Source organism: Hemibagrus wyckioides, linkage group LG07 (genome assembly GCF_019097595.1).
Source record: "Hemibagrus wyckioides isolate EC202008001 linkage group LG07, SWU_Hwy_1.0, whole genome shotgun sequence".
NCBI classification, from domain to species: Eukaryota; Metazoa; Chordata; class Actinopteri; order Siluriformes; family Bagridae; genus Hemibagrus; species Hemibagrus wyckioides.
This window is the reverse complement of record NC_080716.1, coordinates 959,971-987,940: the sequence shown is the minus strand read 5'-3', so window position 1 is coordinate 987,940 and position 27,970 is coordinate 959,971. Positions and strand designations below refer to the sequence as shown.

Here is a 27,970-nt window from a genome sequence, read left to right as displayed (position 1 = left end):
TTTTGGTACCAAAAAAAAAAAAAAAAAAAAGAAAATTCTAATTTTCGGAAGAAAAAAAATTAACTTTTACAGTTCCACAAATGTCTAATTTAAGGGTGGTTTATATACACGAGCACGAGCGCGAGCACTGATAGCGGCTGCTCCCGACACACAGCTACTCCTGGACAAGCGTGGAACAGAGAAATGATGAACGGCTAACTGCTAGCGCTAACGAGGACGAGGGCAGCTACTGCGCTAATTGCAACGAATGACACAAAGTGGCGCTCGATCAAATTAATTATGGAATTAATAGAATTCTAGCTCGATTGAAATGGTGCAGCGGCGATGACGCGGCGCAAAAAACACACAACCAACCTTTTCAAAAAAAAAAAGAAAAAAAAAAGAAGCAGAGCCAGAATGCTAGTCAGGAATAAACACTCGCTAGCACATGCTGAGGATGCCGTGAGAAAGTGGAAGAATCCATGTTAACACTGATCGGCAGCACTAGTTAGCAAACAGAGCGGAGCAAACCCGTCGACCCGGACGACTCTGAAGCGCTAAACGTCAGGGTACTTCAAAATACATCAATCTTTAAGCTCAAGAGTCCAGCGCAAAAACAGAAGATCTGGTCTATAATCACCTCAAAGTAGTTAGCAATGCTTGCAAGCTAATCCCACTGAGGGAATAAAGGACATGAGAAGCATATCGTGTATATATATATATATATATATATATATATATATATATATATATATATATATATATATATATATATATAAAAGGCTTGATTATAGATAACAGAATGAAGAACAAAACAGAAAGAGAGAGAGAGAGGAACTTGCTAGAACGCTAGTTAGCATAGCAATCTTTCACATGTGGAGCACACTCGGGCAAATGAGTGAAGAAACTCAAAAATAGAGACGTTTTTACCTCAACTAAACTATTAAAATCTCCACAGATTGCTGTATACAAGCTAATATAACAACCCTTCAGACCTTAGACAATCTGGATGTGAAGCCGGAAAGGGAATTTTAGAGCCGAATCTTATTCGAAACTTACTCTGAGGCTGTGAAGTAAACGGCAAACAGCTAGCAAAACGAGGAAAATGAAGAAAAAACGAAAACCTGAGGTAAAATTAGCAGCATTACGGGAATATTTCGTCAGAATGGATGATCTGGAGCTTACGGCCAGCTTTCTAGCTAACCAGAACAGAAAAGACTTGTATAATACGCGACAGCAAACAGTGCTAGTGTTTAAAAAGTACCTCAGAAAAAAGATAGACAGAGAGAGAGAGAGAGAGAGAGAAGTACCTCAGAAAAAAGAGGAAGAGAGAGAGAGAGAGAGAGAGAACACTTGCGTCTCAACAAAACTGAAAGGAAGCTACAGCTAATTACACACAATGCTAGCCTGCGAAAACTTCAGTTAGCTGATCAGAAATGACTCCATGCTGTAGAATAAGTGGAAAAGGTCTCTCAGAAATCTAAACAATCGTAAGCCTTTTTATTTTATTTTATTTTTTTTTAAACGGAACCTGAGCAGGACGTAGCATCTTTTAGCTGATTTAAATGTAGAAATCTCACAGAAAAAAAAAGAAGTCTGCCAGCCATCTGTGGGATTATCGTGATAAAATAAATGTACAGTTAATATTTACACCTGCGATCATAAATCTAAAATAAAAGTCTAGCTGATAAAAGCTGACATGATGAACTCCAGCTACTTCACAAAATACAGTGCGTTAAACTAGCTCATTTCTACTGAAACGCTGCCCTCTGGTGGTGGCAAAAAGAACTCCAACTCCAGCCTGATCTGAAGGAATGAGCGATCTTGTCCAGAAGCGTTTGGAAAAAGCGTATAAACGAGGAGGAGGAGGACGGAAGCAACCGCTATGAAGCGCCGCAGGTATCACTTTAAAAAAACAAAAAAAACAAAACAAAAAAAAAAACAACAACCTTTCTCTCCTTTCGCAGTCAAAAGAAATAACAATAACAATAACCAGCGTCTCTACAGTCAGAGCAACTTTCCAACCTTTTGGGAATAATCACAGGAGCAAAGAACACAAAGCAGGAAAAGCTGCTCTCTCTCGCCGAAACCAGGGACGATTAAAATCCGAGTCGTTTGTTGTTTTGTTTTTTTGCTCCTCAGATTCGCGTTAGTGTTTTGAGAGCTTCCGAGTAAAACGATGCCTGGATTCCGGAGCACGGAGCCACCATCTCGGCTTGGTGAGGATTGATCTCTGGTCGGTTCTTCCAGGTTCCTCAGCTGTCCAGGATGGTCACGTCGATGTGGGACAGATCGATCATGTGCCTGCGTGACCGTGACAGAAAAAACTTAGACGCAAAAACATTTATTTAAGCTTTCTACAGCAAACAAATCATTAAAAAACAAACAAAAAAAACAACGTAAAAATCCGGAAAATGTTGGAAGACTCATTCTGTAAAAGTCTCCCTTTTGGAAAACTTCAGTATTTAATGTGTACATTAAACTGGAGTGTCCAAGTCCCTGTACAGGCTGTTGCTATAGAAACAATAGCTTAGCATTAAAGCGTAGAAGCTCCAGGTGGACCTCACTCACCTGTGGAAGCTGTGCTGGAAACTCAGAGCGTGCTGAGGATTCACAAATGTAGCGATGGCTTTCCTCTGCTGCGGAATCATCTTAAACATCTACAGAGCACAGAAGAAATGTCACTTTACAAAAAATTCTTTAATAAAAATAAAATAAATCGCTGTTACAGGAAGAGAAACGTCTTGTGTGACGTCATACAACAATAATAAACCCGTTCTCTTTCACACAAGCGCTGATATTTAATATAAAGTATTTGGTCACAAAATGGCACCAAAACACCATGACACAGCAGACAGACGCCAGAGACCTGAGAGAAAGCTGAGTGAACAGCGCCACCCAGAGCACTGCAGTGTTACTGCATCATGTGCATTACTATACATCACTGCTCAGGGATACACCTGACACTGGCAGATGGAGATATGGGGTACCTGTATGGGGCAAATGAAGATAATGGTACCTGTATGGGGCAGATGGAGATAAGGGGTACCTGTATGGGGCAAATGGAGATAAGGGTACCTGTATGAGACAGATGGAGATAAAGGTACATGTATGGGGCAGATGGACATAAAGGTACATAGAGGTACCTGTATGGGGCCGATGGAGATAAGGGTACCTGTAGGGGACAGATGGAAATATAGGTACCTGTATGGGGCAGATGGAGATAAGGGGTACCTGTATGGGGCAGATGGAGATAAGGGGTACCTGTATGGGGCAGATGGAGATATGGGTACCTGCATGGGGCAGATGGAGATATGGGTACCTGCATGGGGCAGATGGAAATATAGGTCCCTGTATGGGGCAGATGGAGATATGGGTACCTGCATGGGGCAGATGGAAATATAGGTCCCTGTATGGGGCAGATGGAGATAAGGGGTACCTGTATGGGGCAGATGGAGATATGGGTACCTGCATGGGGCAGATGGAGATATGGGTACCTGCATGGGGCAGATGGAGATATGGGTACCTGCATGGGGCAGATGGAAATATAGGTCCCTGTATGGGGCAGATGGAGATATGGATACCTGTATGGGGCCGATGGAGTTGAGCAGGTTTTTGATCTGTTTCTCGGTGGTAGAGGATGAGAGGCCGTCTATAGACACTGTACTGAGCTGAGACTCCACAACCCGGGGATTCTGTCTATTCTGAGGCATCACTCGACCGCCACGAGCACCTCGACCACGCCCACGACCTGAGACCACCACCTGTGCAGTGACCACACACACACTTAGAACAAATTCACAGTAACATGTCTATGACCTTTACATTATTTACTCATTTGAATAATGAGTTCCTTCCCCTACCTTCATGGGGAATATTTATATCTTATAATTAATTTTATATATATATATATATATATATATATATATATATATAAATATAGACACATACATACACACACACACATATATGTGTGTGTGTGTGTTATATATATATAATATACATACACACACACGTATGATTTTCCCCCAGTATACGGACGTACCCGGTTACTCTGGTTCCCTTCAGGCTGCTGCTGCTGCTGCTGCGGTGGTGGTGGTGGTGGTGGTTGTTGTTGCTGTGGTCCAGCTGCTGCCACCATGACCTTCCTGGCAGTGCCCAGTCTCTGCTGAGGAGCGGCTCGACCAATCATCTGCTGTGGCTGATTTTGTAGGGACGAAGCTTCCTCTCCCTGTGTGATCAAGAGAAGTCTGCTTATTCAGTTCATACACAACATCTGGGGTATAAATGTTAGTGGTAAGAGAACGAGTGTGTCTCAGTGGTCCAGCATTTACACACAGCGCTCCTGTGTAAAATAAACACACACTCGACCCTGCAGTGTGATCATTAACGCAGTCTGATCTGATCTGGACGTGAGCGTTCTGCAGGAAGAATATGACAAAAGACTATGACCCTGCGCTGACGCCGAATTCATCCATCCATCGCCCTCTCCGAGCGAGGCGCTATCGCTCTCCCAGCTGATGCGCTGACAGATTAGTGCGGCTGAATAGAAAATCCAGAGCTGCTTGTCGGATGCTAAGCTGCATTATTCCCTCACCCTCCTCCTCCTCTTCGCTGCTTTTGTTAATGTTTCATTTACTCTTATCGGCAGCACTAAGCTCAAAAGAATACCCGTCCCCTTCTCCCGCAGGTATTATTACAGCGCTACCTGCGACGAGGAAGAAGATTAATTGCGTCCGTTGAGGGATTGACACCTATTTTAACACGGATCAGAGTCAGGTGGCTGGAGAGGGAGGAGATAACGTTGTCAATCCGTATTCCAGGATGAGATGAGATTTCGCCTCCTCTTTTCACGGTTAAGACATTTATTTACGAAGAGGAATCCGGTGTCAAATTCTGATACGATAAACTTTTACAGTCCCAACGGAACGGAAATTACTTAAAGACGACTTGAGAACCTTTAAGCTGCTGTCGGAATCTGAAATGCCAGACGCTTCACTCTGACGAGTGCCATTTCAGCGCTTTAAAGGTAAAGCGCGCGCTCAATTAGAGCCGAGGGCCTTCGTGTAGGCTTTATGGATTTAATTCGGCCTGAAGGACGCTCCCGCTAAACTACGACACTCGTCCGCTTTGTCCGGACTCGGAAAAAGATTAATAAAAAAAAATAAAAAAATAAAAGGATGTGAACTTTACATCAGTTCTGCGTGTCTCACAGATGAAGTCTGACGCTTGACTTTTTCCCTAATATCATGTCCTAATATTACAGACCTTACCCTTCATAGTACACCATGCTTTTCCCCCCTGTTCCACCACAGTGTGTTAATCCATTTCAGCATTGTGGAAAAGCTCTGCACTTTGTATCGTTATATTCTGAAGTTTTGCACTTAATTTTCAAAATGCTTAAAAAGAACCATTCCCGCGCTGCGAGCTGATAAAGGTGTACTCACGCCCGCTAGTCGCTTAACAACTCGCACTTTCTGCGGGATCTGAGGCGAGCCGGTGTTAACGCGCTGCATGACCGTCCTCTTCCTCACGGCGTTAGCTTGTGTCTGGATCGGTGCGATCTTCTTCTCCTCGGGAGGTGCACTGACGTCCGTGTTAGGGCTCGGGAGCTGTGGAACGGTTCTCTGCGGGTTCTGTGGGCGCTGTTTTTGCTCGAGGCCGGGGTTCTGTAGGCGGGATTTAACGCCGTTGGGGGTGGCAGACGGGGGTGGTGTGCTGGTTTGGGGTTGAGTTGGGGTGGTTTGAGGCTGTGCGGGGGTTGTTTGAGGTACTACTTGGCCACCGAGGCGCTCCAAAAGCTCCTTTTTGCGTGCGCCTGCCTGCATCTGCCTGCGCATTTCCTTGCGTTTAAGAATTTCTTCACGCAGTCGCTTCTGCTCCTCAATCTTCAGCCGGTACTGACGTGTCTCCTCGTCCTCGTCCTCATCCTTAAACAGACAATTAAAAAATGTTCAGGATTTTAAGGCTATGATGTGTGTTACTGTGTTTACCTGTGCAGGAATGTGTGGCTGTGTTTACCTGTGTAGGTGTGTGTAGCTGCATGTACCTGTGTAGGTGTGTGTAGCTGTGTTCACCTGTGTAGGTGTGTGTAGCTGTGTTCACCTGTGTAGGTGTGTAGCTGTGTTCACCTGTGTAGGTGTGTGTAGCTGCGTTCACCTGTGTAGGTGTGTGTAGCTGCGTTCACCTGTGTAGGTGTGTGTAGCTGCGTTCACCTGTGTAGGTGTGTGTAGCTGCATGTACCTGTGTAGGTGTGTGTAGCTGCATGTACCTGTGTAGGTGTGTGTAGCTGTGTTCACCTGTGTAGGTGTGTTCACCTGTGTAGGTGTGTGTAGCTGTGTTCACCTGTGTAGGTGTGTGTAGCTTTGTTCTCCTGTGTAGGTGTGTGTAGCTTTGTTCTCCTGTGTAGGTGTGTGTAGCTTTGTTCTCCTGTGTAGGTGTGTGTAGCTGTGTTCACCTGTGTAGGTGTGTGTAGCTTTGTTCTCCTGTGTAGGTGTGTGTAGCTGTGTTCACCTGTGTAGGTGTGTGTAGCTGTGTTCACCTGTGTAGGTGTGTGTAGCTGTGTTCACCTGTGTAGGTGTGTTCACCTGTGTAGGTGTGTTCACCTGTGTAGGTGTGTGTAGCTGTGTTCACCTGTGTAGGTGTGTGTAGCTGTGTTCACCTGTGTAGGTGTGTGTAGCTGTGTTCTCCTGTGTAGGTGTGTGTAGCTGTGTTCACCTGTGTAGGTGTGTGTAGCTGTGTTCTCCTGTGTAGGTGTGTGTAGCTGTGTTCACCTGTGTAGCTGCGTGTACCTGTGTAGGTGTGTGTAGCTGCGTGTACCTGTGTAGGTGTGTGTAGCTGTGTTCACCTGTGTAGGTGCGTGTAGCTGTGTTCACCTGTGTAGGTGCGTGTAGCTGTGTTCACCTGTGTAGGTGTGTGCAGCTGCGTGTACCTGTGTAGGTGTGTGCAGCTGCGTGTACCTGTGTAGGTGTGTGTAGCTGCGTGTACCTGTGTAGGTGTGTGTAGCTGCGTGTACCTGTGTAGGTGTGTGTAGCTGCGTTCACCTGTGTAGGTGTGTGTAGCTGCGTTCACCTGTGTAGGTGTGTGCAGCTGCGTGTACCTGTGTAGGTGTGTGCAGCTGCGTGTACCTGTGTAGGTGTGTGTAGCTGCGTGTACCTGTGTAGGTGTGTGTAGCTGCGTGTACCTGTGTAGGTGTGTGTAGCTGCGTGTACCTGTGTAGGTGTGTGTAGCTGCGTGTACCTGTGTAGGTGTGTGTAGCTGCGTGTACCTGTGTAGGTGTGTGTAGCTGCGTGTACCTGTGTAGGTGTGTGTAGCTGCGTGTACCTGTGTAGGTGTGTGTAGCTGTGTTCACCTGTGTAGGTGTGTGTAGCTGCGTGTACCTGTGTAGGTGTGTGTAGCTGCGTGTACCTGTGTAGGTGTGTGTAGCTGCGTGTACCTGTGTAGGTGTGTGTAGCTGCGTGTACCTGTGTAGGTGTGTGTAGCTGCGTGTACCTGTGTAGGTGTGTGTAGCTGCGTGTACCTGTGTAGGTGTGTGTAGCTGCGTGTACCTGTGTAGGTGTGTGTAGCTGCGTGTACCTGTGTAGGTGTGTGTAGCTGCGTGTACCTGTGTAGGTGTGTGTAGCTGCGTGTACCTGTGTAGGTGTGTGTAGCTGCGTGTACCTGTGTAGGTGTGTGTAGCTGCGTGTACCTGTGTAGGTGTGTGTAGCTGCGTGTACCTGTGTAGGTGTGTGTAGCTGCGTGTACCTGTGTAGGTGTGTGTAGCTGCGTGTACCTGTGTAGGTGTGTGTAGCTGCGTGTACCTGTGTAGGTGTGTGTAGCTGCGTGTACCTGTGTAGGTGTGTGTAGCTGTGTTCACCTGTGTAGGTGTGTGTAGCTGTGTTCACCTGTGTAGGTGTGTGTAGCTGTGTTCACCTGTGTAGGTGTGTGTAGCTTTGTTCTCCTGTGTAGGTGTGTGTAGCTGCGTGTACCTGTGTAGGTGTGTGTAGCTGCGTGTACCTGTGTAGGTGTGTGTAGCTGCGTGTACCTGTGTAGGTGTGTGTAGCTGCGTGTACCTGTGTAGGTGTGTGTAGCTGCGTGTACCTGTGTAGGTGTGTGTAGCTGCGTGTACCTGTGTAGGTGTGTGTAGCTGCGTGTACCTGTGTAGGTGTGTGTAGCTGCGTGTACCTGTGTAGGTGTGTGTAGCTGTGTTCACCTGTGTAGGTGTGTTCACCTGTGTAGGTGTGTGTAGCTGTGTTCACCTGTGTAGGTGTGTGTAGCTGTGTTCACCTGTGTAGGTGTGTGTAGCTGTGTTCACCTGTGTAGGTGTGTGTAGCTGTGTTCACCTGTGTAGGTGTGTGTAGCTGCGTGTACCTGTGTAGGTGTGTGTAGCTGTGTTCTCCTGTGTAGGTGTGTGTAGCTGCGTGTACCTGTGTAGGTGTGTGTAGCTGTGTTCTCCTGTGTAGGTGTGTGTAGCTGCGTGTACCTGTGTAGGTGTGTGTAGCTGCGTGTACCTGTGTAGGTGTGTGTAGCTGCGTGTACCTGTGTAGGTGTGTGTAGCTGTGTTCACCTGTGTAGGTGTGTGTAGCTGTGTTCACCTGTGTAGGTGTGTGTAGCTGCGTGTACCTGTGTAGGTGTGTGTAGCTGCGTGTACCTGTGTAGGTGTGTGTAGCTGTGTTCTCCTGTGTAGGTGTGTGTAGCTGTGTTCTCCTGTGTAGGTGTGTGTAGCTGCGTGTACCTGTGTAGGTGTGTGTAGCTTTGTTCTCCTGTGTAGGTGTGTAGTTGTGTTCACCTGTGTAGGTGTGTGTAGCTTTGTTCTCCTGTGTAGGTGTGTGTAGCTGCGTGTACCTGTGTAGGTGTGTGTAGCTGCGTGTACCTGTGTAGGTGTGTGTAGCTGTGTTCTCCTGTGTAGGTGTGTGTAGCTGTGTTCTCCTGTGTAGGTGTGTGTAGCTGCGTGTACCTGTGTAGGTGTGTGTAGCTTTGTTCTCCTGTGTAGGTGTGTAGCTGTGTTCACCTGTGTAGGTGTGTAGCTGTGTTCACCTGTGTAGGTGTGTGTAGCTTTGTTCTCCTGTGTAGGTGTGTGTAGCTTTGTTCTCCTGTGTAGGTGTGTGTAGCTGTGTTCACCTGTGTAGGTGTGTGTAGCTGTGTTCACCTGTGTAGGTGTGTGTAGCTTTGTTCTCCTGTGTAGGTGTGTGTAGCTGTGTTCACCTGTGTAGGTGTGTGTAGCTGTGTTCACCTGTGTAGGTGTGTGTAGCTGTGTTCTCCTGTGTAGGTGTGTGTAGCTGTGTTCTCCTGTGTAGGTGTGTGTAGCTGTGTTCACCTGTGTAGGTGTGTGTAGGTTTGTTCTCCTGTGTAGGTGTGTGTAGCTGTGTTCACCTGTGTAGGTGTGTGTAGCTGTGTTCACCTGTGTAGGTGTGTGTAGCTGTGTTCACCTGTGTAGGTGTGTGTAGCTGTGTGTAGCCGTGTGTAGCTGTATTTACCTGTGTAGGTGTGTTTGGTGTGGCTTTTTGTACAGGTGTGCTTGACAGTGCAGCTGGTATTTCGTTCTTCATCTCTGAGGCGGTTTGGGGTGGGACAGGTTTCGCAAAACCCCGCCCTCGCCCGATGTCTTCTCCCCGACCCCCCTGCCCAGGCCTGGCATTCTGGGTGGCCCTGGTCACAGGCCTTGGCTGATGGTAGCGGCCGGGGTCATGGTTGCCGGGGGCGATGGGGAGCTCGCGCAGGTTACTGTTGCGCTGAGGGAGGCTCTGGAGCTGCTGCATGGATGAAGGAGACACCTACATACACACACACACACCTTAAGACTCCATATCCCCCAATCTAGTGTCTACTTTTAAAAAAAAAAAAAAAAAAATTTCTATACCATTCTCAAGCCTCCCATGTTATTTTGTGGACGGGGTTTCATCTGTCTAGGTCCACCCGGAATGGGCTGGCGGAAGGGCGGGTGAGAGAGGTGCATGATGGGATGCTGCTCCTGGTGTTGATGCTGGTGATGTTGATTATGAGGCAGAGGAGGAACGTCCTGTCTGTGCTGCTGGTGCTGGTGCATTGGGTGATGATGTGGAGGTGGGGGGTGGTCGTGGTGCTGCTGCTGAGGATGAGGCTGAATTAGGCCCTGCTGGAACAACACACACGGTCAGAAATGAACACACAAGTCGTTTCATCGATGGTGTGTGTGTGTGTTTGTTACCTGCATGCCAAAAGGTGCGTGCTGAGGACTGAAGGGGGCGTTGTGCTGCTGTGGAGGAAACGGCTGTCTGTGTCCCATGAAGCCGCGGGGAGCAGGCGGGGCAGGAGACGGCTGAGGAGGGGGCAAGTTGGGGCGAGGAGGAGGAAGGTCTCGCTGGAACATTCCGCCAACTGGTGGGCAGAACCCCGGCCCTGGCTGAGGGAAGGACAGAGGGAGGATGTTGTTGTTCATCAAGGGGGCGGAGCCGGGGAGATCGAACAGGGGCTGGGCTGGAAAACGTGGCTCTGTGGAATAAAGAATGTACATTACCTACACATCCTTCACAGTCAGTTTACAGACAATGAACTAAAAAGTCTCCTGTGTTCAAGAGGTTTACCGTTGCTGTAGAATGGCTCCCTCTCCTGGTGAGGAGGCGGCGGCGGCGGTCTTCTCCACTGCTCCTGAGGCGGGGGTCTCTGAGGCTGAAGGAAATGCTGGAAATCAACAGGGCCCTGAAACATGAGCATCGAGACGTTAGTAAGCACGGCAAAGAGAGCTAAAAAGAAAAACAGTGACGTCGTCACATCGCTACAGAGCGAGCGCCGACATTTTCCGGCTAATAAAAACCCCGTCCTGAGATAACGATCCTCTAATCTCCCCCGCTGAATAGCGGATCCCACTCTTTTATTCTCTTAAAGAAATGACACTAAGAGCGCTTCCTCTCAGCTCCTTACAAATGACTTAAGATGCGATCGAGCTTTTAATCCAGGCGAAGGTGTGCTTGGAGAAAAAGTTACTTAAGGGAAAGTCAATCAGCCGGATTAGCTACGCAGAGCGAGGAAGAATGGCCAACTCGGGGATTCGGGGGTAAGAAAAAAAAAGGTCAGCGGCTCCAACACAATGGGAGCTTAAAAAGGGAGCCACAATACCTCGCTGCATGATAAAAAACATGGCGTTGAGCTAATCCTCAGCAAATACGCACTCAGATGGTCAATATGTGACCTGATGATGGCGAAATGCATGAGATAAAATAAATACCCAAAGACAAATGACCACCAATTTGAGGAGAGGGAACCAAAGGGGGTTGGGGTTGGGGGGTTTAGATGAATCTTGGGAGCTGAGGTAAAGTTTCTAAGAGAGATTTGCATGATGAATTTTACACACTTTTCGACTAAATGAATTTAAATACACACAGACAAAGTGAACAATCACGAATGTTCTGGGCGCCGTTTACAATTTTACGGAAAATAAAACCCATCAGAGGATAAATCAAGTCTGTGGCTGCGATTAATATTCACCAAGTCAGCGTTAATATTCATCAGAGAGCTGATATTGAGGTGAGACGTCCCTGTATGATAATCGATGCTAATCAGGCACCCGGAGGGCCGTCGCTAGCTGCTGCTGCCGCGCATTAGCATTTTAAATAACGTCCGAATATGAAAAAGAAGGGAAAAAACAAAAAAAAAAAAACAACGTGCAGGAATATAAAACACACAAGCTATTACACCTATCCGCGCGTGCGTACGCAGATCAATTAGTCCGACAGACCTCCGGCGTGCGTGATGTGATTTTGTTGAATATCTTCAAAGCTTTGTGTCAGACAAGATGCACAAGCTCCGTAATTCCACCGTTTATATGATGTGAAAGTTTTATTTATGCTAACAGACTAGTACTCTAGAACATGAGCATGATATCAGATACCAGTATCTGTAGTGATGCTTCCCTAAGCAAAAGTTGCAGCCAGTGCACGTAGACATCACCAGGGGGCGCTGTGGGCAAATACTCAGTGTTTGACTCACAGTGTATGTTGTGTGACTTACAGTGTGTGTGTGTTGTGAGGTATAGTGTGCTCACTTACCGGGAATCTCTGAGGCCCGAGGTTGGGTCTGGGCTGATTCGGAGCGGATGATAACAACGGAACTGCAAGAGACAGACACAAGCATACAATTCAACTAATCAGAAATATTCCACTAACAATGGGAGTAAAGCCACACCCACTTAGAACCGTTCTCATTTCCATATATGGTTTTAAAGTCATCAGTAGATTTCTATATACAGTGTAGTTGTAAAGCCACACTTACATGCAGTTGCAATCATTTGAATAAATCTCATCGATAGCCAAGTATCATAAAGCTATGCCTACTTCAAACTGCTCTCATTTGCATAGACTGTTTTTAGACCTCAACAGACTATATATTGTGGTGTTATAAAGCCACACCCACTCAGCTGCTCAAGTTTTCATAGATGGTCTCTAAATATTCCCCTTACAATCTGAGTAAGGCCACGCCCACTTAGAGCTGCTCTTCTTTCCAAATAGGGTATATTCAAAGACAAAAATATCTTCCCATAGGCGGTGTAGTTTTTAAGCCACACCCAATTAGAGGTGCTCTAATTTTCATATATAGTCTTAAAGCTCTCTAAATCTTCTACACACAATGGAAGTAAAGCCATGCCCACTTAGAGCTGCTCTTCTTTCCAAATATGGTATATTCAAAGACGTAAATATCTTCCCATAGGCAGTGTAGTTGCTAGGCCACGCCCACTCAGAGCTGCTCTAGTTTCCATAGTGTGTCCATAAACTGTTGTTGTTTAAGCTGTAGCATGCGAATGAAACAGTGAGGTTCCATACCTTGTACAGGTGAGGAAGACGCCGGCCCTCTGAAATGCGGGTTGATGTGGATGTTCTTGGGCTGCTGCTGCTGCTGCTGGTGCTGGTTGGAGTGTGTGTGCGGAAGTGCGTGCGTGTGTCCGTGAGGACGAGGCGGGTGCAGTTCCTGCTGCGGATTCTGGTGCAGCGCCGGTGAGCGCGGAGACATCAGGGACTGCAGAGGCTGCTGGGGGATCGGGATAAGCGGCGTAGGGAAAAGACCGGGACCTCCACGAGGACCGGAAGGGCGGGGCTGAGGACGATGGGACTGAGGAGAAATCATCCTGGGCTGAGAGACAGAGAGAATGAGAAAGAGAGAGACAGACAGACAGACACACACAAAGAAAGAGACAGAGATGTAGAGAGAGAGAGAGAGAGAGAGAGAGACAGACAGACAGACAGACAGAACAGGAAAAGACAGGGAGAGAGAGAAACAGAGAGAGACAGAAGAGAGAGAGAGAGAGAGACATTATGATGGATAATTCTCTATAAATAAGCCCATATTTAAAACAAAAAAAAAAAAAAACCAAACATACATTAGAGATTAGTTTTATTTCTCTTCAGAATACACACACGATTATAACAGAAAATATTCAGTGTTTCCAACAATGTGGAAACACTTCTGGATAAAGTCGTTGCTTTGAGCTAATCCTCCGTATGTGAAGAGGAGAAAAAAATTCAATTTAACCATTACACCTCTGTAAAGTCTGTGGGTGTTTTTTTTTTATTTATTAAATCAAATGAATTAATAAATGAATAAAAAGAGACGAGCTCCCGGGACCGGGTACGACACGGATTTCCTCGCCCATAAACAGAAGAGGGGGGGGGGTGAGGGGATTACACTCCTGGATGGATATTTAATAATAAAATGAGCAAAGAGAGCTAAATCCTTAGACAAAGTGCAGATTTCATTTGGCGTAATGCTTTCTGATGGACTCCTGCCAAGTCGTTTGGGCTAATCCGTGTATCAACATGGATAAGAGCGGGAGTTGAGCTAATTGACTTTTCTAAAGCAAACCTGCTCGCTCGCACTCGAGCACGTGAACCTGAAAGGACGGACGTGTGAGGGCAAAGAGTTCAAAGTAGCCGGCCAGGAGCACAACCCGGAGCTCTGAACACCTGCAGACCGGAGATTTTTCCCTCAGAGCACATATTTAATTCACTAAACATTACTGCTCAGACTGAAGGATCACTGACCCCTCCTATTGGCTTTTCATTTACTATGCACCTGTTGTGCTCCCGGGTCAAACTGACCCAGTCTGTTTTGACTGCTTATAAAGTATAAAGTGTAAAATGATCACACCATTGTGTGTGATCAGCTACACATTTGTGAACATTTTACACTTGTGATATGCCTTTTGCCCAGCAGCGGGCAACATCTGATCTACCAACATGGGGCTACACACCCCACACACACACACCCCACTCAAAAACATGGCATAAGTTCACGTAAATAAAACTTTTTACACCTCTTATGCTTTTTATTATATTTAATTTATGAACGATACATGAAATTATGCCATGTTTTTGAGTAAAATAAGCAGAAATTATGAAACATTATTTTGGATAACCACTGACTGGTATATGTCAAACATTAGCCAGCAAATCCCCAGGTCAAAGATCAATTAGTAGTTAGTATGATGCAACTGTATTCATAAATAAGAGAGAGTAAACAAATATGATTTGCAAAACACAACATATTTTATTTTTTTTTAACATTTTATTTCAAAACAATTTTGAACTACTTTACAAAAATACAATTAACAGAAAGTGTGTGTGTGTGTGTGTGAGTTTTTACGGTTTACCAGGACTGTTTATGTACCAACATCATGGGGACAATCGGGATTATGAGGACCGGACCGGTGTCCTCATAGTTCCTGAGATGTAGCTGCATTTAACTATATCAGAGGAACTCCCAGTCCTATTACACCACAAAACCTTGAGAGTGGCTTAACACAGTGTTAACCTGGAATTTAGTCTGGTGTCGGCATTGCATACGCTTAACACCAAAAACATTTTGAGACTCCTGATTATTATTAGCTCTCTGATTGGCTGAGATCTGTGTCATTCATCCTGTGTCAATCTTTCTTATGGGCGGAGTTTCTCTTGATGCCATGCCTCATCACAGTGAACATAATACGCATAATACCAAGCACACAGACAATATATAAAAAAAACAGGTATGAGAATAAGTTCTATAAATAAAATTAGATTGACTTTAGGACATGTATTGCAATACTGATGTTGCAAAAGCTAAGTTTGTTTTATACTGAGAAATATTTTAGGGAAATTCTGTCTAATTAGAATTAAAATTCATTAAAAATTTAACCGTTAAAACTTTATAGTATGTTTCATTACAAAAAACTATGCAAATGTGTGTTTAAATGCATTTGGTTTCATTCAAATGTACGGGAAATGTCGATGGGCATGGTTGCACTTGCTAATGATAGTCAGTGCTAAAGTGTGCAGTATCGCTGATCTGTGCGAGTATATGGTTTAAGTGGTTTAGCGTGCCTGCGCCGGCTGAACAGCTTGGGCATATAGCAGATAGCATGGGGACTGTTCAACTATTTGTTTTTAATTGTTATTTTATTTCGGAGTCAATTCTATTAACTGATTTTAACTACAGTTTCCAATTCTGGCCTACTGTTAGTATCAGTTGCTAGAACGTCACTTCCTGTTAGCAGGTGAAGCAGAGATTTATATCTCTTATGGAATGTGTAATATAACTATGTATAATATTACAATGTTCCTTATATAAGGTCATGCTAACGTGCTGGCTTTTGAATAGAATGTGATTGTAGCCAAGCAATACTGCCATTTATTTCATGCTTCAGTGCTGATGCTGCTAGAGAGGATGGTTCCCTTGGGAGACTTGTCAATGATGACCACAACAACCCAAACAGCAAAATTAAAATAATCACTGTAAAAGTAGAGCCTCGTTTGTTTGTTTGCAACTAGGAACATCAACCATGGAGAAGAGCTCACATACAACTATGGTGATTCTGAGTGGCCTTGGAGATGCAAGGTACTGAAGATGACTATTCACTGTTACTGAGGCCATGCTTAAGCATGCAGATAACATAAATCATTACATGTTACTTTCTTCTATTTACATTCCCAAGGTTTTATGTTATGACACATTTTTATAGACTGCATCTGAAGACCACCAACTGCAACCACAAGAAATGAGTGCTCCTACATCAAGTGAGGTGAGGAGGGTGAACGTCATCTTGTTTATTAACCAATTTCTGAGGCAGACCCCTTTACACCCACAACAGCAGTCACCTTGGAAGCTATCAAACAAAGTGAACAGGTCACTTACAGCAAAACATGATTAATAAGATTTTACAAATACTTTTTAGAATTAATTTTTTATACTTTTTGCATGCAGTTTTAGATGCTACATTACGGATTTAGTTAGCCTCTGTATGTGATGCTGTGTATGACTGAGACCTGTTTTGTGGGAACGCTGTGTGTAATGAGGACAGTTAGGAACTATATTGTAGGCTGCCTCTACCAAAAGAAACATCTAGTGTGTGTCAGAGTCATTGACAAACACATGCTATATGAGGACTGTAGTGATTTGTGTGGAGTTTGTGTTTATCAGGTTGTGGATGGCACACACATGGTTTAGTAGTACAGTGGATATTAAGGGGACCTTGTAGAAATGTTAATGTTAAATGTTAAAGTTAATGTACATCAGCAGCTGTGTAGTGTAGTGTCTGACAGAAACGTGGTCTCGAGGGACTTTAGTAAGCTATAATATGAACACCACATGTTTATTAGGTACAATTACCTTAAATTTTTATTTAGCAGATGTAGAGTTACTGACCGGAGTCAGTATTTCGCTCATTTCTCATCCTGCTGCTGTTACAGAACCTGGCTGATGTCTAGATTTTTGGGGAAATGCTGGTTGATTGAAAGTTTTTTTTTTCTGGTTACTTTAAGATAAATGTGACTTGGCTGTTTTGTGATGTACTGACATTTTCTAATGAATTTACATTAATTATTCCCAAAATGACAGATAGTCATGGCCTGCCTATAGCACTAACCTGGTTAGGAAAGCACTATAGCTGGGGACAGGTCTTTGGAATAACTTGGGTATAGTTTTCGGTCCTCAGGTTTTGCATCCTAGCTAAACTGTCTGGATATCAGGAAGTAAGTCGAGTGTGATGCTAAACTATACCCGATCTAAAAATTCCAAAGAGCTGTTGGAGGTCAGATCAAAACATGTCAGAAAATGACATTGGACATAGTGCAATACGAGTAGTGTCAAGGATATAAATACATAAGTTTCATGAACTACTGTTGCCTATTTTGTGTGGGGAAACATTGCACAACAGCACCTTTAATTTTTGATGTTTGAACCAAAATGGGTTTATAAATCTGACTGTACTTTTGGATCTTGAAGGTCACACCCACTTTTGTGCCTACCACCTAGAACCACAGTGCAGCACATTAATTTATCTAAATGGTTGAACACAAACATACATTTCCTTGTATCCAAGCAAAAAGGTAGTGTTAGCTAACTCCATGTTACATGATTCTGAGTACTATATGTACTGTCATACTAGTATTTCTTAATGAACTCACATATCAACTAAGTAAGCAGTGAGAAGCATATTCAGTGGCTTTTCGTTTGTTTTTTGTGAGAGCCGGCTTTTTCTGCTACTACTATGTGTTGTCTAGAATTTACCAACACGTGTTCCCATTTTGAGGGTGCAGACACAGTGAAAGTCAAAAATGCACATCATCTAGTAGCAAATAAATTGAATCGGTTTCTCCAGGTCGAGCCTCTACTGTTTGCTTGTTCTAGTTTGATATAAAATGACTGTTCTTTCAAGTTCTGTTAACAGAATTGTAAAAACAAAATTGTTCCAGCAATGAACAAATGTGCTGCATGTGTTGGACCGGTTGTTTCACTCAGATGGATTGGTCTTAGATGAAAAGGTCAGTAACAGTAACCCTACAGTGTTTAAGATGGCAGTTTGTTTATAAATGGTATCTTTTATCTAAATGGTTCATTGTATCCAGACTGTGGTCCTGGTCTTGTGATAAATCAGCGCAGGTATAAAAATGTTTAATAAAATTCAACGTTTCATTTTTTTTTTTTTTTTTTTTTAGTTGTGCCATAGATAAAGGCGACAGTTGTGGCGTGTTTGTTTTGTGTATTTAAAGTGAATGTTGTTTACAATATATCTCTAACCATATATATATATATATATATATATATATGGTTTGGCAGCCATGGCAGAGTCTACATTCCCACACCAGATATCTCCAGGGGTTTGGAAGCTCTTAAGTGTAATGAAGCAAGATGACGTTGCCTCTGCAGTACGCAATGACTTTTACATTCTTCAACTAGCGCAGTCTTTCTTCAATAAACATGGAAATGACCCTACAATGTATATGTTCAACAGAAGCTTCATGAAATTGGAAGATTCTTATTAACTCTACACAGTGATTCTTCCATCCACAGTCAAGGAAGCTGTAAAACCTGCCAACTTTTCAAGTGCAGTTCAAGCTGTCAAAACCGTGTCTGGCTTCGATGAAGAAATGAACTGCTACCAAACTGGGGCACACATTACAAAAGATGTGTGAAATTATCCATTGTAGAGCTTTAATGGCAGAGGATGAAGAGCTTATCAAATCAACGGAGACATTCAAAAAACTGTAACCATCCAGGGGATGCTACATATGCAAAACAGCCATTTAAAAACTATGTTTGAAGTTCTCAGTTGTAATATCTCACACATGTTGCTTACCATTTTAAAACAGTTGTATAGAAGGACTTTGTTCTGTTAAATGACAAATGTTTTGGTAATACAAAAGATGATCATGTATGTCTTTGTGTGTAATGAAGTTCCAGTAAAACAGTAAAAGCCTGTGCTTCTAATACGGTGTAAAGACTTTTTTGTTACGGTGTAAAGACTGTATTGTTAAACTGATGTCCTCATAAAACTGGTTTAACCTTATAAATTTGCTTTTTGAAGTAGGTGGACCATTCCCAGCAGGTCCTCATATGGCCCATAATGTCAGGTCCTAATGGTAAGTGTTTAATTTCAAGTAAAAGAAATCTGAAGTGAAATTTGTCTTGCTCAATTTTAAATAGATTTTTTGATGCTTTCAGAGTCACTGTAGCACAAAGGGAAAGGTGGGTCCCTATAAACCATGTTACAACTGGTCCGGCAGGCAAAGTCCTTTTAAGACTTAAAAACCAGTGTGTGTGTGTGTGTGTGTGTGTCTTCATTTGCATTTGGGGCAGGTTATGAAGCTATGGGATTTGCAAATATGTATATCACATTTATGGCACCTGGTACTGGTTTTGGTGTCATTTGTGCAGAATTTGCACCTCTTCCTTTTGGATGACGGTTCAGAAGGAGCAGCTGGGGGGAGGGGGCCAGGAGTTGATGCATCCTGCTGTACTTCCCTGACCATGCTGGCAGAGGCTGGCGTGCGGGGAAGAACCTCGCGTCGTTTTATGAGAGGCATCACAAGTTCTCTTCCAAGTTCCTCGAGGAACAGCCTCCTTTTGTGGCACTTCCCCTGATATCAGGTTGGGTCCATCTCTCTCCAAAGCACATACGAGTTGTATGTAGACACATCAATCATGTTGTAAAACACTGCCACAGGCCAACGGGCTGTCAGTCGTTTACAACTGTAAACACTGGTGACCTGCAACAAAAGTAACAAAACAAATCAGTCAAAATTAATTCATATTTTCTTACACAAGAATGCAATGCATTGACCTGAATGAATAAATATTACATGAAAAGGTGCAATACCTTGTCGAGGTTGTCGACTCCCCCCTTGTTCTTGTTGTAGTCGAGGATGATCTGGGGTTTTTTGTCCATTTTGGAGCTAACTGCAGTGTCCCGATGCAGAGTGCTCATGAGAAGCACATTCCTTCTCTTTTTGGGGTAGTAAGAGACAACGGCATGCGTGTCAGTAAACACAAACTTGGAGGAGAATTTGGCCCTGTCTCTTGTCACCAGTAGTGCAGGGGGAAGCTCAGGTTTGTTCTTTCTCACGGTTCCCACCATAGCCATCTTACTCTTTCGCAGCTCCTGGCCTAGGCCATAGGACGTGAAAAAGTTGTCACAAGTGATGATGTGTCCCCGAAGACCCGCTGTCATCTCGAGAACCACACGCTGGCCCTGATTCTTCTCTGACTGGCCATCCACAGGTTTGCCAGTGTACACCTGCATGTTCCAGGCGTAGCTAGTCTGGGCATCGCAGGCTACCCAGTATTTGATTCCATATTTAGCAGGTTTACTTGGCATATATTGTTTGAATCCACATCGACCTCTGAACGGGACCAGGCGCTCATTCACGGTCACATTAACACCTGGATTATACATTAGCGGCAAGCGATGCACCCACTTATCCCAGACCTGTCGGATGGCAGCCAGTTTGTCTCTGGCACGGCGCGCTAGTCTGGTGTTGCGATCATCGAAACGTATGGTTTGCGAAATGAGCTGGAATGTGCTCAGCGGCAGGGTGGCACAAAAAATTGCCCTCCCCGTCTTAGAATTCCACAGGCTGGACAAAGCCTCTTTACTGGACCGGTAGACCCCAGCAAGAATCAAAAGACCCAGATATGCCTGTAGATCTATTTTATCCATTTTCTTCCATTTGTCACCATACACACGACACCCCTCCTTGTTAGTCATTTCTAGCACCATCTCTTGAATTTTCTCTGACATAAACAACTCAAAGGTCGACTTCATGCTAACAGCATGAGAGACAGCATACTTTGTTGGCCCTCGTGGGCTCCTCTGCCGCTCAGCCCCCAACATACGGCGTCGGTCGCGTGGAGGAACGGAGGACCAGAGAATATTTCCATCTTTGGATTGGAAAGATTCTTTTTTTTTTCAGGAGGCTCCTCTTCATCACTTGATTCCTCCTCGTCAGTTGGAACAAAATCTTCATCACTTTCAGTGATATTTTCTTCCTCTGACACTTCCTCCTCCTCTTCTGCAGGTTCTGCCTCATCTCTCTCCTCCTCCTCCACAGGGTCAAAAATGAGGTCAAGTGCCTGTAATGCAGTGTAGGTCCTCTTCATTTTGATGTCTCAGAGTGAAATGTGAAATGCCCCAAAGATGCTAAAAATGCAAGTTTTTCTTTGCTTATTTATCTTGTCTTATAGATTGTTTTGTCTAGAGGCCCAATAAAATGCAATGCCCAATGCTTTGAACGGTGTGTGTGTGTGTGTGTGTAGCCCCATATTGGTAGATCTGATGTTGCATACCACAAGTGTGAAATGTTTACAAATGTGTAGCTTTTGTTTTGTTTGGAGGCCTAATGAAATGCAATGCCCAGTGCTTTGAAAAGTGTTTTTGCGTGTGTGTGGGGTATGTGTGTTAGTGGTCATTTTGTGTGTGTGTATGTTCATTGTGCTGAAAAGTGCAAAAGTGTGACCGGGTCAAATTGACCCGGGAAGACCACAGATGCTATAAAATCTATTTATAAAAGACATAATTCAACAAAAATATCAATAATTAATTTTACTTCAAAAGAGTATGGAACATAGTATGGAACCATCCATGTCATTTTCAGGCAAGTATGTGGGGGAAAAAAACCCAAGTTACGACAAATTATTCCTAAAAACACGGGTCAAATTGACCTGAAGACAACAGGAGGGTTTAATCTGAGCTGAAACATTTCGACCAATAAGTAGCCAGGATTTAAGTGTTTACCTGCATGCCCATGTTGACCGGCATCAGCGGAGGTCTGGGTTCATTCATTCTCCCTCGCCCGGCACCGCCATCTTTACGGAATCCTCCCATACTGCATGCGGGAGGTCCTCCTCCTCTTCCTCTTCCTCCACCTACTCCTCCTCTGCCTCGACCACTGAAGCGACCTTGCTTCCTCAGCCGTTCCTTTTCTTCAAACTCCAGCAGGTCTGCTTTGGCCTCTTCGGTCAGTTCTAACAGAAAAAAACAATACAAAACAGATGACCTTGATAATAGCTTAATAAGCGCTCAATAATAAATTCAGGCATGTGGGTTCACTATGGGATGTACCAAGCGTTTCCGGAATTTTCCGGCGTTTGCTGGCGGCATCTGAGAGCCGGACCACAGTGCTGTCTTTGCGCTCGGTTTTGAAACGCAGCCGCTCGGATTCCTCGTCGTCCTCTTCGTCTTCGTCGGAATCTTCCTTCGTGTCGGGTTCGGGCTCGAGCTTAAGAGATGAGTCAAAAAATAATAATACAATTGAGCAACACTTCACTAGTGCACTCTGGGAATAGCGTATGCATGATCTTTCACTAGTCACCTCCTCTGCTTCTGTAACTTGCGAGACGTCTTCGACTTCCTCCTCAGGCTCTGCCCCCTCTGCCTCGGTCATCTTCTGTTGGTTAGGCTGCACTTCCTGCGCTTCGATGTCGTAGTTGGCGACCTGCAGGAAAACTGACTTGCGTTACGAATGAGATTGAATGTGAGGTCTACTGAACACGCACACACTACCTGCTTTATTCCTCTTACACCATAGCATATATGGAGGAAAAACTCCCTCATGATGATGATTAAAGCCTGCAAGCCTGCAGACGAGGCCAGGAATGAACATGTTAACGTCACGTGTGAAAAGGGAACAGTGTGTGTGTGTGTGTGAGAGGCGATGTGTGTGCGAGAGGGTAGAGAGATGTTGAATTAGCATAACAGTGGGGATCTTGGTCACATTTCTATGCCCCATTAGTATTCCTGCCTTTATTTGAAATTCAATGAGATGTAAATATTCGGGTCGATGCACTGAAAAACTGGATAAACACACACACACGGCTACAGTATCGTTGACCGAGTCGTCTTTATATAAACACACACACCTGACTGACAGGCACAATAACGTGCAGGAATGTCTACACACACCTATTATATGTTCTATACACATTGTTACAGTGTAAGTAACTGATTTCTGTAAACAGATACACACCTACACGCACACTTGCACACAGCAGGTGTGTGTGTGTTTATCCATATATAAACACCCAATGGAAAGGCGTCCGAGACAATCTGGAATCCTTTGTATAGGAGACAAAAACATAAACCAAAACACGTGGAACGGGAGACGAGGAACAGACTCATCAATCATCCAGAGCTGTGGCGGAGCTTTAAAAGCCTGAGGTTAACAATCTTTTCACCTCTTATCAGATCCAGTCTCCACTGTGAAGTGATGGGACAGGACAAAAGAGGTTTGAAATGAAACATCACTGAAGATGGAAGAAGGTGTCTGGTGTAGATGTGCTGGAATGAGAGATAACGGTGCTCACTTTATACACCGATCAGCTATAACATTATGACCACCTGCCTAATATTGTGTCGGCCCCCCTTTTGATGCCTGAACAGCCCTGACCCGTCGAAGCACGGACTCCACTATATCCCTGAAGGTGTGCTGTGGTATCTGGCAAAAAGATGTTAGCAGCAGATCCTTCAAGTCCTGTAAGTTGCGAGGTGGGGCCTCCATGGATCGGACTTGTTTGTCCAGCACATGCCACAGATGCTCAACACCTCAAACTGGTTGTTGTGGTCACTAAACCTTTCCTGAAGCTTTTTTGCTTTGCATCACGGCGCATTATCGTGCTGAAAGAGGCCACACCCATCAGGGAATACCATTTCCATGAAAGGGTGTACATGGCACATGGATGGCAGGACCCAAGGTTTCCCAGCGGAACATTGCCCAAAGCATGACACTGCCTCCACCAGTCCCATTTGCCTTCTTCCCATAGTGCATCCTGGTGCCATGTGTTCCCCAGGTAAGCGACACACACACACACCTGGCTATCCATGTGATGTAAAAGAAAACGTGATTCGTCAGACCAGATCACGTTTTTCCATTGCACCATGGTCTAGTTCTGATACTCACATGCCCATTGCTGGCGCTTTCTGCAGTGCACAGGGGTTAGCATGGTCACCCTGACCGGTCTGTGGCTATGCAGCCTCATACATAAACTGTGATGCCCTGTGTATTCTGACCGCTTTCTATCAGAACCAGCATTAACTTCAGCAATTTGAGCAACAGTAGCTCGTCTGTTGGTTCGTATCACACGGACCAGCCTTCACTCCCCACGTGCATCAATGAGCCTTGACCAACCATGACCCTGTCGCCGGTTCACCACTGTTCCTACCTTGGACCACTTTTGATAGATACTGACCACTGCACACCAAGAACACCCAACAAGAGCTGCAGTTTTGGAGATGCTCTGATCCAGTGGTCTAACCATCACAATTTGGTCCTTCATCAAAAACTCCCTCAAATCCTTACACTCGTCCATTTTTCCTGCTTCTAACACATCAACTTTGAGGACAAAATTTTAACTTGCTGCCTAATATATCCCACCCACTAACCGGTGCCATGATGAGGAGATCATCAGTGTTATTCACTTCACCTGGCACTGCTCACAATGTTATACCTGATCAGTGTACATACACACACAAAAAATTGTAGTGTTTTGGTTAAAGATGCAATTGGTGATTTTAATTTGATTTGTTAGTTTTATATAGGTCATGGATAAATATGTAGGATAAAGAGAAATGGTTAAAGCCATGACTTTAGGACACTGAGGAAAAAAAGAGGGCTTCTGTGTTCACACCAAACCCTCCATGACTCCGCCTACATCTCAAGCCGAAATCGTTAAGCACCCTGCATAGCTACAAGAATTCAAGCTACAAGAATAAAGCAGGACAAAGTCTGGAACAGAGCTTGTCCAAAACACTGGGATTGGGATCATCACTGGTGTGTTTATGGTGATGTAACTCGTCTGAGTGTGAAGACAGATTTGTGCACATGAGCGGGAAATAAAAGGGGTGAGGTCAAGAAGTCAACAAATTTGCCTACAGTGACACCTTAGTGACCGCTGCCAACATGATGTCCGGCACCAGCGTATCCAGTGACGAGACAATAAAAAAACCGTTCGGGGGGTGGGGGTTTATTGGGACGGACATTGGGACTCACTTTAAAATCGTCGTCCAGCGACTCATCGATCTGCAGGTCCAGCACTTCATCTTCGTTTCCCCCCATGCTGCACTCCATCCCCTCTTCTTCTCCGTACTCCTCTTGCTCTCCCTCCTCTATGTATTCATCTCCTTCCTGGAGCTCGTGCGATTCGTCGAGACCTGATGTTGCATTCAGGCTCACCGCTGCACCCTGAGCACTAACACACACACAGTTAAAAAAAAAATCAATCAATAATCAGTAATAAACATTTTTGAGTGACGTCAAAAGTTTGATTTGCTTCGTTTTTCAACCAATCAGGATACAGCTGAGGTGTGAGAGCAGGGAGTGAGGTGTACAGTGAGTGTGTGCTGCAGCATGAACAGTTCTGTTTAGCGAGCACTGAGCACCTCAGTGTTTAACAGCAGATTGGGATCACACCTGGTGTTCTGGTCTTCCTCGTCGCTCTGCAGCAGGTCGTCGTTGAGCTCTTCGTCCGACAGCTCTGACGGGTTCTGCAGGAGGATCAGAAGCTGTTAGTTGGCGCACCGGGCCGTATCTGATGAAAATGTCGCTCCATCATCAGAGATCACAGCACACTTACCTTCTTGGATGAAAGCCAGTCCTCCTCCAGCAGGTCGCCTTCCATATCACTGCAGAGGGGGGTAAAAGATGAGGTTAGAAACATTTTCCTTCTCAAACACACAAACCTCGGATCCACGTCTGTGACGGAATCCAGAAGGAAGAGGCATGAAACACCGTCAGCTGCTGGGCTTCCAAATGCTTCGCAAATGTTAAATCAATTCCTGAAAAGTCATGGCGCGGCTCCCGTTCTGCCAAAGAGGAAAAGCTCAACGTCGTCGCCAGCGCGCTAAAGTCATTTGAGCAATTTTATCTAATGTCTTTTATGATCCCCCTGTTCATTTTAGGTTACTTTAATGACTGGTTTTCTTTTTAAATAAAAAAATAACATCCTGTTTTTCCTTTAATTATTGCAATTTTATTAAACATTTTTAAGCAATTATTTCCCACATTTTTTTCTTAAATCATTCGCTGTACTTTGACCATCATGTTACTAATAATATATTACAAAATTTGATCCTTTTCATTACCATACTATTTCTTTTTTTTTGTACATTTATTCTATTTTAACTTGCATGTGTAGTATGATATAGCTTTGTTTTTTTTAATTCATATAAAATTAATATTTTACTTCTTTTCTTTTTTGTCACTGCAATTATTTATTTATCTCTTTATTTTTTTTACTTAACACTAAAGCATCCGAAGCTGCATTTTAAATGTAAAAAAAAAAAAACCCTGACAATTAAAAAAATGTATTATCATCATAGTATTATTATTTTTAATATCAGTACTTTATTTTCATTTAACTGAAACACATCACTTTACCACATAATCACTGATAAAACGCCAGTTTGCTCACCTGTCCAGATCATCTCCTCCTCTTCGTCTCCTCGACCTCTCAGCTCCCGGTTTATCGTACTTAAACTCCTCATCTGGAAAAAGTAACACGGCACAATTAATCATCCTGAATCCACGATACGCCGTGTCATATCATCCGATCATCCTGGCTTCCACACAGCGCTGTAGAACATCCACGTTTACATTACAGCAGAATGTTCCAGAAAGCTTACACCTTTACCACTGATTGAGACTGGAGACTCCTTCCACATTAAATGTTATATAAACCTCTCTTTCTGATGAACTTCACCAAGTCGTATTTTTCACAGGGTTGAGCGAATTCATTTTCCTGTTTAATTCACATATATGTTTGTTATATGCTATAGTATCATAGTATCTACCTTTCTCTCTCATATATATATATACATATACACACATACACACACATTGTATGTGCATTATTTATCTAAAATGTTACTGGTTGCAGCCTAAATAACTAAAACAATCAACAAAATAAATAATACATAAATAAAATACTCAATAAAATAGCTTCTTCAGAGAGTGAAATCGGTTTAAATCAATGTAAACAGCATACATCCCGATTTTGGCCGAAAACACCCGAAATTCTACGACATTTTACGAAACTACACGAGACCCCCCCGAAGACGACATGTACAATAGGCTTTAACCCGAATAGCTAAACCAGGCATATGCTAAGCTAACGTTTAACCGATTTATCTAAGATTAAAATAAATCCTGCGACAAAATACGATGTAAATATTCATTTCGTCCCCATTTGGATTCTAACAAGAGGAACTCGATTTCTTCTAAAGCGTTTAAAAAACAACAACAAAAAACCGCCGTGCTAGCTAGCTAACAAAAATGGCTAACATGCTCCGTCTCTTAACAGTTTGAAATATCTCATACCTCGAGCACTGGCCTCCATCACAGAAGACGTCGGAATGTCTTCAGAGTGTTTATTTTCCTTTTAAAATGTAGACATGTGCATTGGGACAGATGCTTTAGGAGCGTGTGTTTAGTGTGTGCACTCTAGGTGGTAGTGAGTGTGTTTAAGCGAAGACGGCGCTGAAGTCATACACAAACATGGCGGACCGGTCCGAGTCGCGCGTTGCATTGTGGGCTGCAAGTGCTGAATTCAAAATGGCCGCCGATTTCACGTTGGATTTTCACTTGGAATTTTTTGAAAACTTAATACTTACCAAGTATCCCATTATTTCATTTTTGAATACAAGAAAGAGGGGTATACTAATAATTAATTGACATTCATGAATTAAAAAAAACGTAGCAATTATAAAGATTAAATGTATTCTAAAAATATTTATCCTCTTCCTCGTTCTTTTCTTTTTTTTATTGCTTAATACAGAAAATAGTGCACAACAGCTGAACAAGCAAACATGACATCAGAATACAGCAAATGGACGAAAAAAGGGGGGGAAATTAAATAAATAAAATAGAAAAGAAAAGGAAACATAGTAATGAGAAAATAGCAACCAAAGAAGCATACAAGAGGAGGGGGGAGGAGGGGTATCAGATACAACTCAAAACAGAAGAAAGAGAATTACAGGTCATCGAAAACACGGAAAAGATCACAAACATATCAAGATTTTAAGGCTTTTTTTGTCCTGTGACGACTTAGCAAATTGCTTAAATTCTTTTTTAAATACAGCAAATAGAGGTCTGGGGCTAGAGTATTTGTGAAAGTGGAATTTTGCCAATAACAAAATTAGGTTCATTATGAAGAATTGATGTTTGGTTACAGCAGGACTGTAATCAGTAAATCCCAACACAACAACCTTCCAAGATAAAACACTGTCTTTATCAATTTTAGA

General features: G+C 43.9%; 1 protein-coding gene across 2 annotated transcripts; it reads right to left on the bottom strand.

Moving 5' to 3' along the window:
- rbm33a (RNA binding motif protein 33a) lies at positions 1 to 27,235 on the bottom strand. 2 transcript variants are annotated; one of them, XM_058394247.1, is made up of 19 exons: positions 27,048 to 27,235; positions 26,143 to 26,215; positions 25,306 to 25,354; positions 25,143 to 25,216; positions 24,723 to 24,921; positions 22,050 to 22,172; positions 21,800 to 21,956; positions 21,473 to 21,702; positions 12,753 to 13,059; positions 11,982 to 12,043; positions 10,521 to 10,635; positions 10,145 to 10,428; positions 9,818 to 10,072; positions 9,435 to 9,731; positions 5,427 to 5,909; positions 4,025 to 4,210; positions 3,564 to 3,743; positions 2,551 to 2,639; positions 1 to 2,283 (listed from the first exon to the last, which is right to left on the bottom strand). In XM_058394247.1, the coding sequence occupies exons 1-19, from the start codon at positions 27,064 to 27,066 to the stop codon at positions 2,235 to 2,237; spliced, it is 3,231 nt and encodes a 1,076-aa protein (XP_058250230.1). In that variant the 5' UTR covers positions 27,067 to 27,235; the 3' UTR covers positions 1 to 2,234. The 2 variants fall into 2 exon arrangements, with proteins under 2 accessions (XP_058250230.1, XP_058250231.1); XM_058394248.1 differs by having other exon boundaries at positions 9,818 to 10,069; positions 27,048 to 27,234.
- Between the last annotated feature and the right edge of the window lie 735 nt (positions 27,236 to 27,970).